Source organism: Bufo gargarizans, chromosome 9 (genome assembly GCF_014858855.1).
Source record: "Bufo gargarizans isolate SCDJY-AF-19 chromosome 9, ASM1485885v1, whole genome shotgun sequence".
In the NCBI taxonomy this organism is placed as follows: domain Eukaryota; kingdom Metazoa; phylum Chordata; class Amphibia; order Anura; family Bufonidae; genus Bufo; species Bufo gargarizans.
Genome location: NC_058088.1, coordinates 129102724 through 129121377, shown reverse-complemented (window position 1 = coordinate 129121377; position 18654 = coordinate 129102724). Strand labels below are relative to the sequence as shown.

General features: G+C 44.9%; 1 protein-coding gene across 4 annotated transcripts in view; it reads left to right on the top strand.

The window, feature by feature from the left end:
* The window catches only part of STARD8 (StAR related lipid transfer domain containing 8), a 226777-nt gene that overhangs the window by 118750 nt on the left and 89373 nt on the right, over positions 1–18654 (top strand). The window contains exon 1 of one of the 4 annotated variants that reach the window (XM_044305496.1): positions 5458–5603. The exons of the other annotated variants lie outside the window; for them this stretch is intronic. Coding sequence (XP_044161431.1) covers positions 5570–5603 — 34 coding nt within the window. The 5' untranslated portion in view covers positions 5458–5569. Of the gene's footprint in view, positions 1–5457; positions 5604–18654 lie in introns of those variants that run through there. 4 annotated transcript variants of the gene reach the window in all.

The window sequence follows — 18654 nt, the reverse complement described above, 5'->3', positions numbered from 1 at the left end:
ATGCATTGCGTTACCATTTCTGTACCAAGCTAGTAAATCTGGAATCCCCATTGGCTGGTATTACAGCACACTGCTTATTGCATTTTGTCCCCGTGACTATGTGAATGTGAGCTGGCATGTGAAACATCATATTGCCTGGCTATACTCAACATTCTGAGGTTTAGAAAGTATGCAGCAAAGGACGTGACCTGTATTAAAACCATTTACTGTTTATACTGAGCCTTGTTACTCCTACAGTTAGTAAATGGAAAGCTGTAGTGATACGTCATGTCCACGACAAGTGCATCGACGTGCGCTGTGGGAACGCCAGCGGCAATAATAATTGTACTGCAGTAATTAAATGTGCTGCGGGTATATTTGTATTGGTGCAGCGTTCTGATCTGTGTATATAGCAGTGGGACATAACCAGCATGCTTCTGACACCCTGTCGGATCCGTCCTGCCGTTGGGTTAAGACCTGACGTGACGAGAATAGCGGCAGGTGTTAAGCAGCCAGGAAGCGCTCAAACCCACATGCAGTTGTGCATCTATGCCCAGGGGGGCAGCTCCTGTGGCCCGTTGCTAATGGCGATCCCCAGCAAAAAAGCATACAGTGGAGGGTGCCTGCGGCGGACCACAAGTAGCACAAGAGACATCCTACACAAGATGGCAATTATGTGGATGTGAGAACCAATCTAACAACAACCAGGACAGGTGCCCTCTGCGGTCTTCCTAAGCCCTCAAACTGATGATTAGCCAACGTGTGTGCACCTGTCCTTGATGTTAGGAGACCTGACCTGGTTTGAAGGTTAAAATAGAAGCCTACAAAACATAGATTTATCACAGCGTTTTTGGCAACATTTCCTGACAAACTGATAGTTGCCAGCACTCTGCTGTGATTGGCCTGTATGTGTTTTTCGCCTAGTAGGACAGTTTTGGTAGTCCAGCCATTTTGTGGGCCTGTCATGCTCTGACCCGCTCCTGACCTGGAGGTGCATAGATTGGCATTGTGCACGGGCGTTGCAGTTGCGCTTCATTTCACAAGTGCCCTGTGACACTTTCACTCATTTTCTGCACAGACCATTACCTTTCAACGCACTTCATTTTTTTTATTAACGATAATAGACTTCTTCATACCTTTAGCTTTGTTTATGAAGATTCCTAAGAATTCAACACCCCATCAAATAGAGCCATGGGCATCTTTACTTTAAAACTTGTCATCACTCCGAATATGGCATGTATGTTTAACTGATCTGAATTGTGCCTTTGCTCTGTTATTCCTTCTAGAAATGTATGACTAAATTGACACCTGTTAAGTTGTCAAAGGTCTGATTGGGTAATGTCAGAGTGCACAGGAAAACACCCCAAGCAGTAACCTCCAGTTGTTAATGTATGCACTTCTAGGAGGAATAACAGAGGAATGGCACAACACAATTCTAAGAAAAGATGCTTCTAAATTATTATTTAATGTAAAATATGGGGGTTTACTAAAATAGACATGTCAGGAGTGGCAACAAGTCCTCTTTTAATAGTATACTTTACATTAATTGAAACTTTTATTGAAGAACAAAACGTCAATCCTTTGTGAAATGGATTTGTGGCGGCCATATTGTGGCTGCACAAGCCCCTTACAGTGGATCTCCTCTGTGTGCCTAAAGAAAGTGGGTTTCAGGTGGCTGTAATGTAGTTGTGTTTAGCAGCCATATTGCGGGCACAATACCTGGATCTTTTGCAGGTCACCTCCAAGAGCTCAGATCACCATAGAAGGGAGTCACATGTGGCACAAAATCTGATAAATTTTTAAATGTAATACTCATTATAATGTGAGAGCAGCGGATTCGGGGTACACACAGTGTGTGGGGTATTTCCGACCAGAAATTGGACGAAATTTATATTTTTCAACCCATCCTTTTGTCTTCCCGGGAGATAAGCCACGGCTGGAACTGTCTGGTAGCGGCATTCTCCACTCTCCCCATACCATAAACCGGCATGTTCGGATATGGGGAACCCGGGAGGGAAACGGGAGAGATGTATGTCGGCCGACAGCTATTAAATGTGTATGGCCAGTTGGGTTTAGCTACACGGCGACATTTCATATAATCTATTTCAATGGTGTTGCAATGTGAGATGCAGCAACTGCAGATTTTTTTGCGACTTTAAATATAAAATTCTTTATACTGTAAGTCATCGTCCTCATTTATATGGAAGTTATTGAGGACATTATTTTGATTTAACTTTCATGTGCACACTGGTCTGCTCTATTATTACTATGGAATTGCAGTCAGGCAGGGAAGAGGTTAACTAATCACCTAGAGGAAAGAAGGAAGCTATTTCGGTGCAACTAGACTCACCAACATCTGGGAATTTCGGGCTATTGGTGTATAAAAGTCAGACATTCGTATAAACAGCTCCATTGCCAGATCTCATTCTGCATATAATTTATCACTTACTCTGTGTATGCAAGACCCAGACACAAGCTGCTCCAGGAGCGGTAACATGTAAAGCACAATTACATGCTATGTGGCAATATGTCTGGGATATTAGGTGTCAGAGATCACTTTTTTATGAAGCCACTTTAATTAATCAGGGAACTACCAAAACAGCATCAGGAGGGTCTTGTGCCCCCTGTTTCACTTGCATTTATAGTTATAGTTATCATTGAACTTAATGGAAACTGTAAAATCTCTATGCACCGAGTTCCCCCTAGTGGTGGCTTTGGAAAATATGTCTGTCATCCACTTCATAAGTCCACTTCAGGAAACTGGTCTTAAAAGGGTTTTCCGAGACTTTATTATAACTGATGACCTATCCTCTGGATAGGTCATCAGTATCTGATCGGTGGGGGTCCAAAACTTGGGACCCCCGCTGATCAGCTGCAGCGGCACTCCTCACCAAGCACAGCGCCGCACATTGTATAGTGTTTTGTGCTTGGTATCGTGCTCAATGCCATTCACTTCTATGGGGCTGAGCTGCGCTTAGACCATGTGACCGATGAACATGTTGTCACTCGGCCTAGGAAAAGTTGGGGTGCTACCTCAAGCACCACTGCCTTATCGAACAGCTGATCGACGGAGGTCCTGGGTGTTAAACCCCCACCCATCAGATACTGATGGCCTATCCAGAGGATAGGTAATTAAGTGTTCTTACATGGCAAGACCACTTACTGTTATCTCACATATATATTATTATTATAGCCAAATCTACCATCCTAACTCCTCCCACAGTTTTTACACTACATAGACAGTAATATACCGAATGGTTCACGAAATATCAGTGTTTTTGTGGAGAAATTGGTCCCGTAGGAATGAATGGCGGAATGTTCAAAACTAGAGTGGGAGCTGACAAAAGCTAGAGTGTGAGCTGAAAAATCAGGACATGATTTCTAAACCACGGCTAAGCCATAGTCCTGATGGTTTTCACAATATGACCATTTGTTTGTAACTCACGCCGCCCATTGACATTCATTGAAACTCCACTCTAGCCACCTCAAATTTGAAGGGCAATTTTTAAACTGCGACTGTGCCTTCATTTTTAATATTTCAGAGACATACTATGCATCAAAATGTAGGTCTGGCATTTCACTGTAGGATTTATAATTTGTAAACTACAACCATTTGAAGATGGCAACCGCCAGTGAAGTGAGCAAGTTGGAGCAGTTTGTTTTTAACCGCTCTTCTCTGCCCTTGCTGTAGAGTGAGTTGCCATAGGAACCCACGTGTGTGAGCAGAGTGACAAAAGCTAGCGTGTGAGCTGAAAAATTAGGACATGATTTCTAAACTGCCACCACTCCCTCATTTTCAAGCCCACCTACACAAATCGGCTGCTAATGTTTTTATAAATGTATGTTTTAATGTAACTGTGAAGCACTTTGGGCAACAACATTCAAATTAAATGTGCTATATAAATAAATAAAAGTTGAAATGCATTTCTCACTCTATCAAGCTTGCCATGTGCACTTTAAATTTGATCAATCGATTGGTAAGTGTAATGTTTACTATCTTTACTCACTCCAAACACTCCACACAATTACTCTGCCCAGTCCATAAAGTTACTCTGCCCAGTCCAACCTTTCCACAGTTACTCCAGCCACTCCAACCACACAACAGTTACTCAAGCCACTCCGCCCAGTTACTCCACCCACTCCAGTTGTAACCTACTGGTGGAGGCAAGAACACTTCACACAATTTCCCCAGAAATTTTAGCTTTTCTAGTTAGTATTAAAGTCTTGGAAAAACCCTTTAAGGCTATATTCACATGACAGTGAACAAATGTCAGTTAAAAACTAATAAACTGTCAATTGTTAATGGACGTTTTTTTCACGTATGCCTTTCTGAGAAACGGATGGTAAAAACGGTCCCCTTAAATTGTATAGGGGCTGTTGCTCAGTGAATACGGACATGATAGAACACGTTCCAGCTTTCGATGTCACTGGCCATAAAAAAAAACTACCGTGTGAATAACCCCATAGACTACCATTGTTCTTAAAACGGACATGTGCCAGCCATTAAAAAAACTCCTACCCATGTCTGTCTTTCACTGTTGTGTTAATGTAGCCTAAAAGGGTTTATGGCAGATATTCCAACACTGGCATCTCCTTTTATCTGGAAATGACTGGTCCCATGACCCTCATTTTACCCTCAGTGGCTTCTTCTGAAGGTAAATCCACACGAGGCAGCACTGACATGGCGTTAACACTGCAGCAGCATGTGGTGGTGACATCCAAACAAGAGCTGTCACTCAGAGCAGGGGGGAGGGGTTGTGAAGCCGCGCAGAGAGCACTTCACATTGAAGCTCCGCCTCCAGTGCACTTGCAGGAGCATAAACGGGCAGAATAAAAGTTCATGCAATTACTCCTTATAATAAAAGATCTGCTGCTGTATCCGTAGCTATACAAGACTGCATTTAAAAACTAGTCTTTTATTTTATATTAAAGGTAAATAAACTCTAAAACTGTATAACCCCTGCAATAAAATGCCACAGCTGAAAAAAAGGGTAGACTTGAGCTCAATACCTGGAGTGGGGGGTATGTCTAATATCTGTCAGTCTATGTTTGCTGTAACATCATTTAGGAATGGCTGAGAGCATAAAACACATCCATACCCTAAGAATTGGAGGAACGATACCACAGAGTAATAACCATTTCTGAAGGCCAGTGGTGTGGGCCTGAGTCCTCCCCCCGGACTAAGACACTATTAATTGGACACTCAGCTACACAGTTGGTGGGATTGGAAAAGTCCATGAGAAGATTGTCAATTAGTGCGGGCCAGGCATTGGTGCTGAGCTATACACAAGTATACAGATCTGCTAGCTGTATTGTAAGCTCCAGAAGCCAGAGGTTTATGGCAGGCAGTGAAGAGGTTAAAGCAACACTCTCCCTTTTTCCTCTTCCCACCCAATGGGCTGTCCCAGGACTGCTAGGGTTGTGCATGGAACATTTGTTCTTGGAGGAAGGGAGTTTAGTGAGGTCAGCAGGGCCAGATGCTGCCATTAGCAGGCTATGTGTAGGAGAGCTGCAACCTCTCCCTGTATGTTCAGCCCCTGTCCTTCCCAGGATTGTGCCCCCTCCACTGGGGCTAAACCCATGCAGCCCAATGAATAGGATCAGGACTAAGAGAAGCAAGAATGGTAAGGCTGGGTGTGCTATACTGGAGCTTTGACATGTTTGGTTAGTTTCCTTTGTGATTGTATATGTTTAGCAGAGCTGAATTTGTTATCTGGCACAAGTGTGATTTTTCTAATGTGCTGTCTGCGGTTTATATATCACTATCCTAACTCAGACTGTTAATCAAGATGCTAAAGGGTTAAATGACAGATCTGGCTCTGCGTTTGCCCTCTAGGAGGAAAATGTCAATGACAGTGTGATATCATTTACTCCGGCTATGTTTTGTTAATTTTTTTTTTTTTTCAGTGATTAATATTGATTTTGACTTCTTGAAGATACAAGTGGCACAGCGGGGTTACAATATGGCACAGTGGGTGGCAGACGTAAGATAGTGGGGTGATGCCAGCGACTCATGAAGTTGGAGCTGAGTTAGTTTCTATGATGCTACCTTATTTTACTCTTCCTCAGCTTTCTCCACATCCCTCCGCTCCAGAGGAAACGGTGAACGGATCCATATTCTACACAATATACAAATAACTGCATGGCATAGGGGGCTGCCTGTGATTATAAGGCGCCATGGGCTCTATTCACATTCATTTCTGGAGTGAAAAAAACTGTGTGCTTTCCAGAAATGCAGCTTTTCTGGGAGTTCTCCTATAGCAGGAAATACTTGTCTAAGAAAGCCAAAGTTGCCAGGATTTAAAATGTTCCCTTTAGGGAGCTTCCCAATCTGTAGGATTCTGAGGAAGGCAGGAAGGGGTGACTATAAAGCAGGACAAGGACCCTCCAAGAAATTGCTTATATACTGGTGTATTAGTGTCGCAGCAGGCCTCGGAGCGCTTTACATTTGTCACTCCTTGGAGGACTCCGAGGCAGGATGTAGGGGGAGATTTGGCATGTGGGAGGTGACAGGATGTTGCTGCTGTCACTGCAGATTTCTGAGGCTCAGTTATCCAGATGACATAAGATCCACGGAAAAAAAGTCTGAACAACATTTGCGCCAATGTATTTCTCTCCCTGTTGTGTGTGTATAGCACTAACATATTCAGAGGAGCTGTGCACACACTCAGGTTTTTCCAGAAAGACTTACCAACACAAGTAACACTCGCGTTTTGTGCGGATCCGTCATGGATGGATCCATTCAGATAATACAACCGTCTACATCCGTTCAGAACGGATCCATTTGTATTATCTTTAACATAGCCAAAACGGATCTGTCATGAACTCCATTGAAAGTTAATGAAGGACGCATCCATTTTCTATTGTGCCAGATTGTGTAGGTGAAAATGGATCCGTCCCCATTGGATCCGTTTGGCTCAGTTTCATTAGACGAACACGAAAACGCTGCAAGTGGAATGGAGACTGAACTGATGCATTTTGAGCTGATTCTTTTCTATTCAGAATGCATTAGAATGAAAACTGATCCGTTTTGGACCGCTTGTGAAAGCCCTGAACGGATCTCGCAAACAGAAAGCCAAAACGCCAGCGTGAGAGTAGCCTAAGACACACAGACTACTGTCAAAGAAGTCCTCGGCAATACAATGATTCCCCAATACAAGAGCACCCCTTTCCCCACTTACATCTCCACTAAGGTTCTGTTCACATCTTTGTCTTTCCATAATGGGTTCTGATATTTTTTGGGTCGGCTAGCATAGAGCCGCACTTCCAAAGATTGCGGTATAGTGCTGCTCGCATCACAACAAATGAAAATGAGTCCAAGTTACTATAATACGTAAGACACACGTCCAAAGATTGCGGTATAGTGTTGTACGTATCACAACTAATGAAAATGAGTCCAAGTTACCGCAATACAACAGCCACACGTCCAGACATTGCAGTATAGTGCTGCTCGCATCACAACAAATGAAAATGAGTCCAAGTTACTATAATACGTAAGACACACGTCCAAAGATTGCGGTATAGTGTTGTACGTATCACAACTAATGAAAATGAGTCCAAGTTACCGCAATACAACAGCCACACGTCCAGACATTGCAGTATAGTGCTGCTCGCATCACAACAAATGAAAATGAGTCCAAGTTACTATAATACGTCAGACACACGTCCAAAGATTGCAGTATAGTGCATCGCGACTAATGAAAATGAGTTCAAGTTACCGCAATACAACAGCCACACGTCCAGACATTGCAGTATAGTGCATCGCGACTAATGAAAATGAGTCCAAGTTACTATAATATGACAGCCACACGTCCAAAGATTGCAGTATAGTGCATCGCGACTAATGAAAATGAGTTCAAGTTACCGCAATACAACAGCCACACGTCCAGACATTGCAGTATAGTGCATCGCGACTAATGAAAATGAGTCCAAGTTACTATAATATGACAGCCACACGTCCAAAGGTTGCGGTATAGTGCATCGCGACTAATGAAAATGAGTCCAAGTTACCGCAGTACAACAGCTGAAAGAAATCCTCCCGGTTTGGATTTCTTGTGTTGCAGGTTGCAGCGCAACCGCATTCATTTCCATTTTTTGTGATACAGGCAGCACTTCGATCTTTGGCTGTGCGGTACGGACAATGTCACTGTGTAACCATAGCCTACAGCTAGGTTCACACCTCTGTTTCATTGTTCTGGCAGAGGATAGCCTGCCAGAGTTGACTGGATCTGGCCTAGCCTGATACTGCCGTCCACCTCCAGACCCCATTGACTATGGTGGGATCCAGCCGGTTTCCTGTATGAGTGCTGGGTTTCGGCCAGACATAAAACTCTGCATGCATTGGTCTTTGTCCAGTCAAACCTATCCAATTATAGTCAATGGGGTCCGGCAGTGAACGGCAATATCCGGCTAGACTGCATCCCGTGAACTCCAGCAGGCTGTTCTTTGCTGGGACAGCCTGCCGGATCAGTTAAAGGGGTTTTCCCATCTCGGACAATGGGGGCATATCGGTAGGATATGCTCCCATTGTCTGATAGGTGCGGGTCCTCTGGGGCCCGCACCTACACTAAGAACGGAGCCCTGAAAGTTGTGGAGGGTGCACTGTTCCATTCATTTCTATTGGGCCGCCGAAATTAGCCGAACGCTGCCTATTTCCGTTGGCTTCATAGAAATGAATGGGAGCAGTGGCTGCGCAGGCGCTGTTCGCTCCGATTCAATACTATGGGGAGAACGCTTGGTGGTGGCAGACCTGGGGAAACCCATGGTCCTCCGGCCACCACCTTCCCCGCTCCGTTCTCGATGTAGGTGCGCGTCCCAGTGATATGTCCCCCATTGTCTCAGATTGGAGACAAACTAAGGTGTGAACTAGATGACAAAGGGATCTTCAGAAATGGATCTGTCAGCAGTTATGACTTTCTTATGGATAGAAGCCATGATGCTATCATGAACAAAGCCTTAATATATCCCAATTATCGCTAAAGGACTTTGCGAATATTTTTATTCTATCGAGTTTGCATACATCGAGGGTGGTGAGTCCAATACCGTCACCAAGTGATACCAGGCTAAAATACCATCTCAGCCGATCCGCCTGTGACAGTATTTTCTATGTACCGATTTGACTCTGCTATATCGATCACGTCAATCTGATTCTGCTATACCAGCTACGTCAGACATCAGTGAGTCGCGTATTCTATTGCACCTATCTGGGCCAGCGAATCCTTTCCCTGGTTCGTCACGTGGGACGCCACGTAGACCAACACGAGTGAGCACAGGCTGAAAGCAAGGTATCTACCATCTGCAAGCGCTGTTTGAGCACAAATTTTCCACCATTTGAAAATCGCAAAAAGGACATTTTCCTTCAAACCACAAAGGTTCCAACTACTGGTAAAATCGCACATAGTTATACGATTGTTATAATCTTAAGTTGTCAAATTACTCTGTATATGGGAGAAAATATCTGAAAGCAAAGAGGTCACATTTATTGGAGTACTCCAGTTTTATAGATACATGCGTGAGCTCCGCATTATATATACACACACTGATCTGGAATAAGGTCATTTTGTGCATGCCAATATACTGTGAGTCAGCCTAATTTATTATTGATTTAAAGCCTTAATATACTGTAAATCCTTCAGTCAACCTCATTTGTCAAATTCTGAGCTATCAGTGGTGCTGTTTGCTTCTGGAAACGCTGAGTTCATGTAGGTTTTTTTTTATGACGTTTTCTGCACTTTCTGCATTTTTAGAGGTGTTTTTTGCATTTGTTTTTTTTTTTTTTTGCTGCAATTTTTGTGGTAAATAAGCAGCTCCAGATATTAGCTGAAGGTCTGTGGGGAATAGAGGACAAACAAACCTGTTTTTGCTACTGTCGTTTTTGTTCATAAGAGCGCCTTCACAAACCGCTGATTTTATTGCAGTATTTTCCACAACTAAAAATCAGTTCCATTCATCTGAATGAGGTCGAGTTTACACGAACGTGTGTGACTTGTGCTCGTGCTGTGGCCTGCAAATTGCAGACCGCAATGCATGATCGCCGGCCGTAGGTCAGCCACATCGGATTGCGGACCCATTCACTTTAATGGGTTCGCGATCCACCCGTTCCGCAAAAAGATCGGACATGTTCTATCTTTTTGCGGAACGGAAGTACGGGACGCAACCCCAAGGAAGCACTCCGTAGTGCTTCCGAGGGGTCCCGTTCCGTAATTCAGTATTTGTGGACCCATTGAAGTGAATGGGTCCGCATCTGTGATGCGGAATGCCCACGGAACTGTGGCCGTGTATTGCGGCCTGCAATTTTCGGGCCGCAATACAGCCACAGGTCACACACGTTCGTGTGAACTCGGCCTGAGCCTTGTAGAAATCCATGTGCTTGTCACCCTGTTCAAAGGCATGAAACTGATTTTAAGGTCTGGAAATTTCTGCAGCGTGTGAATGCACCCTTAGGCCCCTTTCACATGAGCAAGTTTTCCGCGCGGATGCAATGCGTGGCGTGAACCCATAGCACCCACACTGAATACTGACCCATTCATTTCAATGGGTTTGTGTACATGAGTATTTTTTTCATGCATCAGTTCTGCGTTGCGTGAAAAGCAGCATGTTCTATATTCTGTGTTTCTCATGCAGCCCTGACCCCATAGAAGTGAATGGGGCATTAGTGAAAAATGCATCGCATCCGGAAGCAAGTGCGGGTGCGATGCGTTTTTCACTGGTGGTTGCTAAGAGATGTTCTTTGTAATCTGCCACGCTAGTGTGAAAGAGGCCTTATTAGACCTGGAGATAGTTGGGTAGATCATCGCTGATTACGAGAGTAATAAGCAAACGCTGGTTCATCGGGCAATCACAATTTTTAAGCATGCTAAATATTTGTTTGCCGGCGGCAAATCGTGCCGTGTAATAATGGTCTGGTGACAGCAAAAAAATCATTCTGTATGGGGACGAGCGATGGCAAGCAGCAGTCTCCTTCACTGACGAGCAGACTATTGTTCCCTTCTCTATTAGGGACAAATCCTATGAATAACACGCTACTGTTCAAACATAATGTCTGCAAGAAATGCCTGAAAGAAAATGCAGCAAAAAGAGATGCTGCTGTTCAGGTGTTTATGGTCCAAAAAAACGCCTGACAAAAATGGTGTGAATAGGGACCCTTACCTCTCCAACAAGGCTTGTTTAGCCAGCTTTCCTAGACCTCTGAGGTATACAGTGGTTAAGGAGGTGTATGCCAAGACCTGGGTGACGTTGGTTGTCATCTAGGGCTCCCTGAGATATAATAAGATTTGGACGCCGCACAGATGAGGGATAAAGTGAATGCATAGTACATAGCTCTGTTGGCTGCCTGCTGTCATTCTGAATGAGAGGCCATATTCTGTAGCAATGCACGGTTCTTATTAGATGGTGGCCGCCTGCTTAGACGTCCAGTTCCACTATTTCTTCCTGGTTTGGGGCTTATGGAGCTACTATCCTTCCCGACGCCACAGGAATGGTCAGATCATTGAATCCGAGGTTAACAGGGTGATACTGTTGAGGATGGGGTCTCATGTCTCCCTGACCTCACTCTTCGGCCTCCTCTGTAAGGAATGTTCCTGGGGCAGTTCAGTACAGGGCTCTGTCTGTGCAGGGGTTAATTACATGCCCTTGATGACATACTCTGCTGCAGAGGCGGGCTGCATGTTTGGAAAGAGTAGAAAGGACCCTGTATGTTTTGGATGTGTGGGATCACATCCCACCCCAGGCAGCGTCTGTGCCCCTGGGGGTAAGCAGGGAGTGTCTGTGTCAGCCTGGGAAATAAGGAGGCAATTGTCAGGCAATCGCAGCCCACCATCATAGGCCCTTTCTGAGAGGGAACACTTGGTATGCTTTAACCCTTTCGTACTGAGTGACTTTATGAAGAGTGCTACAGTGTGGCTGCTGTGCATACCGCGCTCACAGACCTGACCTTCTAATATCAGGATGGCCGTAACATGCCTATTCTGCACCACCCATATTTCTTGGCACGTGCCACTAAATGTATTAATATAATTTGTAATTCAACTTAGGCCTCTTTTCAAATGAGAGTTCCGACGGTGAAAACCTCCTGACTCTCACTCGGGCCTCCTTCACAGGAGCGCTAAGTAGGGTGTCCAGACGTCCGGCTCCTGGTTCTTCATCAGGCCTGGGCGGACGCCTGGGAGTCAGACAGCCGTCCTGCACTACAGCCACACCGGCCGGCAGTGACCTAAGTCCGCTCCGTGACTGGAGGGACCGAAGCTATTCGGTGCTGAGCCTGTCCAACGGTGACTGAAGAGCTTGCGTCCTCCCGCCAGTCACAGAGCGGGAAGTGGCTGTAATGACTGAGCGTGAGAGCAGCAGCCAGGCCCGCGCGAGCAGAGGTCTGCGTGTCCCCGTGTCTCTAGCCTGACCACAAGGCAACACTGGCATCAGGAGCCCCAGCGAGGAAGTTCTGCTCAGGCGCAAAAGCACTGGTATAGCAGGTCTCTCCTGGTCTGGAAGCCATTTGGCACCAGGAGAGACCTGCTATACCTGTGATTTTGCGCCTGACAGAACGTCCTCTCCTACAAGTATCCTTTGGGGGATTGGGCATCCGATCCCAGAGACTCCAGCGGCAGCATTCCTGGAAAAAAGGGTCTATTGTTTTACAAGTCTACAATAGGCACAGCACTATCTCTAGCCCAACCCTAAAAGGTGAGCGCCTTTGTCTTCCAAGCAATTTCTACTTGTTTTGGACGTACTATCCTATTGTGCGCCCCCTATCCCTCCTTTTTGTCTCTATTCCCCTCGTGACCGAGTAGAATCTAGATACGCCTGTGGATTCAAGACTGAAATAAATCCTGGCAGCACCCTGTAAATGCCCAGTCTTCATGTTTGTGAGCCATAGAAAAGGCATTCCACATGGTGCAAGCAGGGGCGCAGCTAAAGGCTCATGGGCCCTGGTGCAAGAGGTTAGCTTGGGCCCCCTGTCCCTCGGTTCTCTGTGGCAAGGGAGCACATTAACCACGTCAACCCCGCTAGCTGAAACCCCCTTGATGACCAGGCCACTTTTTACACTTCTGCACTACACTACTTTCACCGTTTATTGCTCGGTCATACAACTTACCACCCAAATGAATTTTACCTCCTTTTCTTCTCACTAATAGAGCTTTCATTTGGTGGTATTTCATTGCTGCTGACATTTTTACTTTTTTTTTTTTTATATTAATCAAAATTTAACTATTTTTTTGCAAAAAAATGACATTTTTCACTTTAAGTTGTAAAATTTTGCAAAAAAAAATGACATCCATATATACATTTTTTGCTAAATTTATTGTTCTACATGTCTTTGATAAAAAAAAAAATGGTTTGGGTAAAAGTTATAGCGTTTACAAACTATGGTACAAAAATGTGAATTTCCGCTTTTTGAAGCAGCTCTGACTTTCTGAGCACCTGTCATGTTTCCTGAGGTTCTACAATGCCCAGACAGTACAAACACCCCACAAATGACCCCATTTCGGAAAGTAGACACCCTAAGGTATTCACTGATGGGCATAGTGAGTTCATAGAACTTTTTATTTTTTGTCACAAGTTAGCGGAAAATGATGATTTATTTTTTATTTTATTTTTTTCTTACAAAGTCTCATATTCCACTAACTTGTGACAAAAAATAAAAAAAATCTAGGAACTCGCCATGCCCCTCACAGAATACCCTGAGGTGTCTTCTTTCCAAAATGGGGTCACTTGTGGGGTAGTTATACTGCCCTGGCATTTTAGGGGCCCATATGCGTGAGAAGTAGTTTGCAATCAAAATCTGTAAAAAATAACCGGTGAAACCCGAAAGATGCTCTTTGGAATGTGAGCCCCTTTGCCCACCTAGGCTGCAAAAAAGTGTCACACATCTGGTATCGCCGTACTCAGGAGAAGTTGGGGAATGTGTTTTGGGGTGTCATTTTACATATACCCATGCTGTAACATAGTACATAAGGCCGAAAAAAGACATTTGTCCATCCAGTTCGGCCTGTTATCCCGCAAGTTGATCCAGAGGAAGGCAAAAAAAAACAAAAAAAAAAAACTGTGAGGTAGAAGCCAATTTTCCTAACTTTAGGGGAATAAAAAATTCCTTCCCGACTCCAATCAGGCAATCAGAATAACTCCCTGGATCAACGACTCCTCTCTAGTAGCTATAGCCTGTAATATTATTACACTCCAGAAATACATCCAGGCCCCTCTTGAATTCCTTTATTGTACTCACCATCACCACCTTCTCAGGCAGAGAGTTCCATAGTCTCATTGCTCTTACCGTAAAGAATCCTCTTCTATGTTTGTGTACAAACCTTCTTTCCTCCAGACGCAGAGGATGTCCCCTCGTCACAGTCACCGTCCTGGGGATAAATAGCTGATGGGATAGATTTCTGTACTGACCCCTGATATATTTATACATATTAATTAGATCTCCCCTCAGTCTTTTTTCTAAAGTGAATAACCCTAATTTTGATAATCTTTCAGGGTACTGTAGTTGCCCCATTCCAGTTATTACTTTAGATGCCCTCCTCTGGACCTTCTCCAGCTCTGCTATGTCTGCCTTGTTTACAGGAGCCCAGAACTGTACATAGTACTCCATGTGTGGTCTGACTAGCGATTTGTAAAGTGGTAGGACTATGTTCTTATCACGGGAATCTATGCCCCTTCTGATGCAACCCATTATCTTGTTGGCCTTGGCAGCAGCTGCCTGACACTGTTTTTTGCAGCTTAGTTTGCTGTTTATTAAAATTCCTAGATCCTTTTCCATGTCAGTGTTACCGAGTGTTTTACCATTTAGTATGTACAGGTGACTTGCATTTTTCCTTCCCATGTGCATAACTTTACATTTATGCACATGGGTGAGATAAATATCTTGGTCAAATGCCAACTTTGTATAAAAAAATGGGAAATGTTGTCTTTTGCCAGGATATTTTTCTCACCCAGCATGGGTATATGTAAAATGACACCCCAAAACACATTCCCCAACTTCTCCTGAGTACGGCGATACCAGATGTGTGACACTTTTTTGCAGCCTAGATGTGCAAAGCGGCCCAAATTCCTTTTAGGAGGGCATTTTTAGACATTTGGATCCCAGACATTGATCACCCCCCTGTAAGGCTCCATTCAGACGTCTGTATGATTTTTACGGATCCACGGATACATGGATCGGATCCGCAAAACGCATACGGACGTCTGAATGGAGCCTTACAGGGGGGTGATCAATGACAGGGGGGTGATCAATGACAGGGGGTTGATCAGGAAGTCTATATAGGTGATCACCCCCTTGTCATTGATCACCCCCCTGTAAGGCTCCATTCAGACGTCCGTATGTGTTTTGCGGATCTGATCCATGTATCTGTGGATCCGTAAAAATCATACGGACGTCTGAATGGAGCCTTACAGGGGGGGGTGATCAATGACAGGGGGGGGTGATCAATGACAGGGGGGGGTGATCAATGACAGGGGGGGGTGATCAATGACAGGGGGGTGATCAATGACAGGGGGGTGATCAATGACAGGGGGGTGATCAATGACAGGGGGGTGATCAATGACAGGGGGGTGATCAGGGAGTCTATATGAAGTGATCAGGGGTTCATAAGGGGTTAATAAGTGACAGGGGGGTGTAGTGTAGGTGGTGTTTGGTGCTACTTTACACAGCTACCTGTGTCCTCTGGTGGTCGATCCAAACAAAAGGGACCACCAGAGGACCAGGTAGCAGGTATATTAGACGCTGTTATCAAAACAGCGTCTAATATACCTGTTAGGGGTTAAAAAAAATCACATCTCCAGCCTGCCAGCGAACGATCGCCGCTGGCAGGCTGGAGATCCACTCGCTTACCTTCAGTTCCTGTGAACACGCGCACCTGTTCACAGGAAATCTCGGGTATCGCGAGATGACGCGCCGATGCGTCGTTGAGCGCACAGCTGCCGCCTCCGGACCGCAGATCTGCGTTAGGCGGTCCAGAGGCGGTTAAATCTATAATAGAGCCCTCCCATCATGCACTTTCTGTAATACCGGGGTCTTCTTATGCGGCACAAGGGTCTTTGTGCCCCCTCAGGCTCCTGGGCCTGGTAGCAACTGCTACCGCTACACCCCCAGGTACAAGCACTTGGTCACTTGGCTTGCTGCCTGTACTAGGCTGGCCAAGCATTGCGAGGGAGCAAAACATTAAGGGGTTAACATAGTGGGGCAGATTTCTCAAGATTGGTGTAAAGAAGACTTGCTTAGTTGCCCATAGCAACCAATTGGATATCAACTTTCATTTTTCAGAGCTCCTTTGAAAAATGAAAGCTGGAATTTGATTGGTTGCTCTGGCCAACTAAGCTAGTTTTCCTTTACTCCAGTTTTGATAAAACTACTCCAGTAAGTTTCATCCAGTTACTGCCAGAGCGGCGTGGCTTACAGGTGGTGTGTGGGACAAAACGGGTAAAAGGCATGGCCTAGGTTGTCCTCCTTTTTGTGGTTGTGAATGTGGCCACCCTAGCGATACGAAATGCGCCAGGGTCTGTTCAGTGCGGTACTGATGGTTTTGCATGCACTTTGAATAATATTTTGTCTGCAATTGCATTCAGTGTTTAACTTTTTTCCATTAGGATTGTATCCATTTTACATCCGTAATTTCACTGACCCATTGATTTGACAGGACCAGCCATGCATGAAAAACATATGCTGTGGATTTTCTTGGCCAGATTGTTTCTCACTGACCATCTATATCTGTATGCCTATTGAAATGAATGGTTCAGGGTTTAATCCAGATGTTGTCCACTGGAAAAACAGATTGCAGCTGGATGGAAAACTAACTTTTGTGAAATGAGTCTTAGGGCTTGTTCACACAACTGTATGGCTCTTGGAGTGTTTTGTGGGCCATTTTTAACGGATCCGTTTTTCATTTTTTCATTTGTTTTCAGTAGTGTTTCCGGTTCCATTTTGTTTTTCCGTATAGCGTATACAGTAGTTACATAGAATAAAAAAACGGAACAGATACGGAAGACATACGGAGTATATTCTGTATGTGTTCCTTATTTTTATTTTTTTTGCGGACCCATTGACTTGAATGGAGCCACGGAACGTGATAATAGGACATGTACTATTTTTGAATGGAAATGGAATGCATACGGAGTCCATTCAGTTTTTTGGGCGTAACCATTGAAATAAATGGTTCCGTATACGGAACTCAAAGAACTTCCCTAATACGGAACGCAAAAAACGTTCATGTGAACGAGCCCTTAGAGTCCATTCACACATCCGTAGTGCATTACAGGAATGCCTGTTCTTGTCCGCAATTGCGGACAAGAATAGGACATGCTCTATTTTATTCCAGAGCTGCGGACCGGAAGATCCATGCCGCGCTCTGGAAATTTGGATGCGGAGAGCACATAGTGAATGAGTCCCCATAGAGAATGAATTGCGGAACAGGTACGGCCAACACTTGCGGACGTGTGAATGGAGCCTTAGGCTAATGTTACACAAGTGTTCTACTTTGTGAAGGGACAGCCTCCAGACTGAACCCTGACCCGATCATTGCGCATGCACATGAGCATTGCTTTTCCCTGACTGTTTGCTCAGGATAAATCACAGCGTGTTCCATCTTCATCCATTTTTCAGACAGGATTAGTTAGTGATAAAGTAACAGCACATGCAGGACATCTAAATGCAGTCCGTTTTTCACTGATGGCTGCTAGGAAACGGTGTTTCTTTTCAGTTTTTCATCACGTGTGAAAAATTAATGTAAAATGAATGCATCCTGATGTAAAAAACTAACTCTGACAAAGCTGAATCAGCTTGCACTAAACAGACTCATTCCGTATTGTTCTTGTAAAAGGCGTCTTGTGTAGCACTTGCGATGCGGACGTACTGCGTGGTTGTACGGTCTGCAGCGGGCTCTGAAGCCCACACTGCTCAGTGGATCTGTATTGTTAGTGGCAATACACACCCTCTGAACAGTGCGGTCCTCATTAGTTTTATTAGAGCCGGCTGTGGACTGTACAACCGCGCAGTATTCAAACACAGCAATTCAGCCCCGCAAGCGCAACAAGACCGCGCAGTGTGGTCATACCAGTGCTGACCACAAAAGGTGAGTGAATTAGGGGAGTACCTCTGTGGTACCGCTTCATGCAGCAATTGTTCTTTGCTATCTACAGCGCAAACCATTTTCACAGAAGTGATCGTATTCTGCAAAGCCTTTCTATGATGGCACCAGTCTGACTGACAGTTCTGCTTCTTTTAATGTCCAACTGGATTGAGCAGACAAATTTTAAGATAAATTAGGGTAATGACAGAAATTTTGGCATTTGCTATGACCTCTGAGGGCCAGGTATTACCATATTCTAGCTGGTGTTGACCCAACAGACAAACATTGAGACTCTCAGATCTTCAGTGAAAGGTCTTTTCTTTTCAATGTCTATCATAGCATAATGCTTGGATATACTATTGTACCCCGATAACTGGGGGTCCCATACAATCCTCGGAATGAAGGGGCTATGGGCCTATGGTTTCATCACAGATCTTTCCTGCATCCGCATTGAGGGGAACTACACAGCCCCATTCAAATCCCAAGTCCCGCTTAGGCTAGTTTCGCACTAGCAGCAAGGAACTCCGGCAGGCTGTTCCGGCGGGTGAACAGCCTGTGGGATCCGTGCTGCCGCTAGTGCACGCGTGCCCCCAGACTACCGCTCCGGCCCCATTGA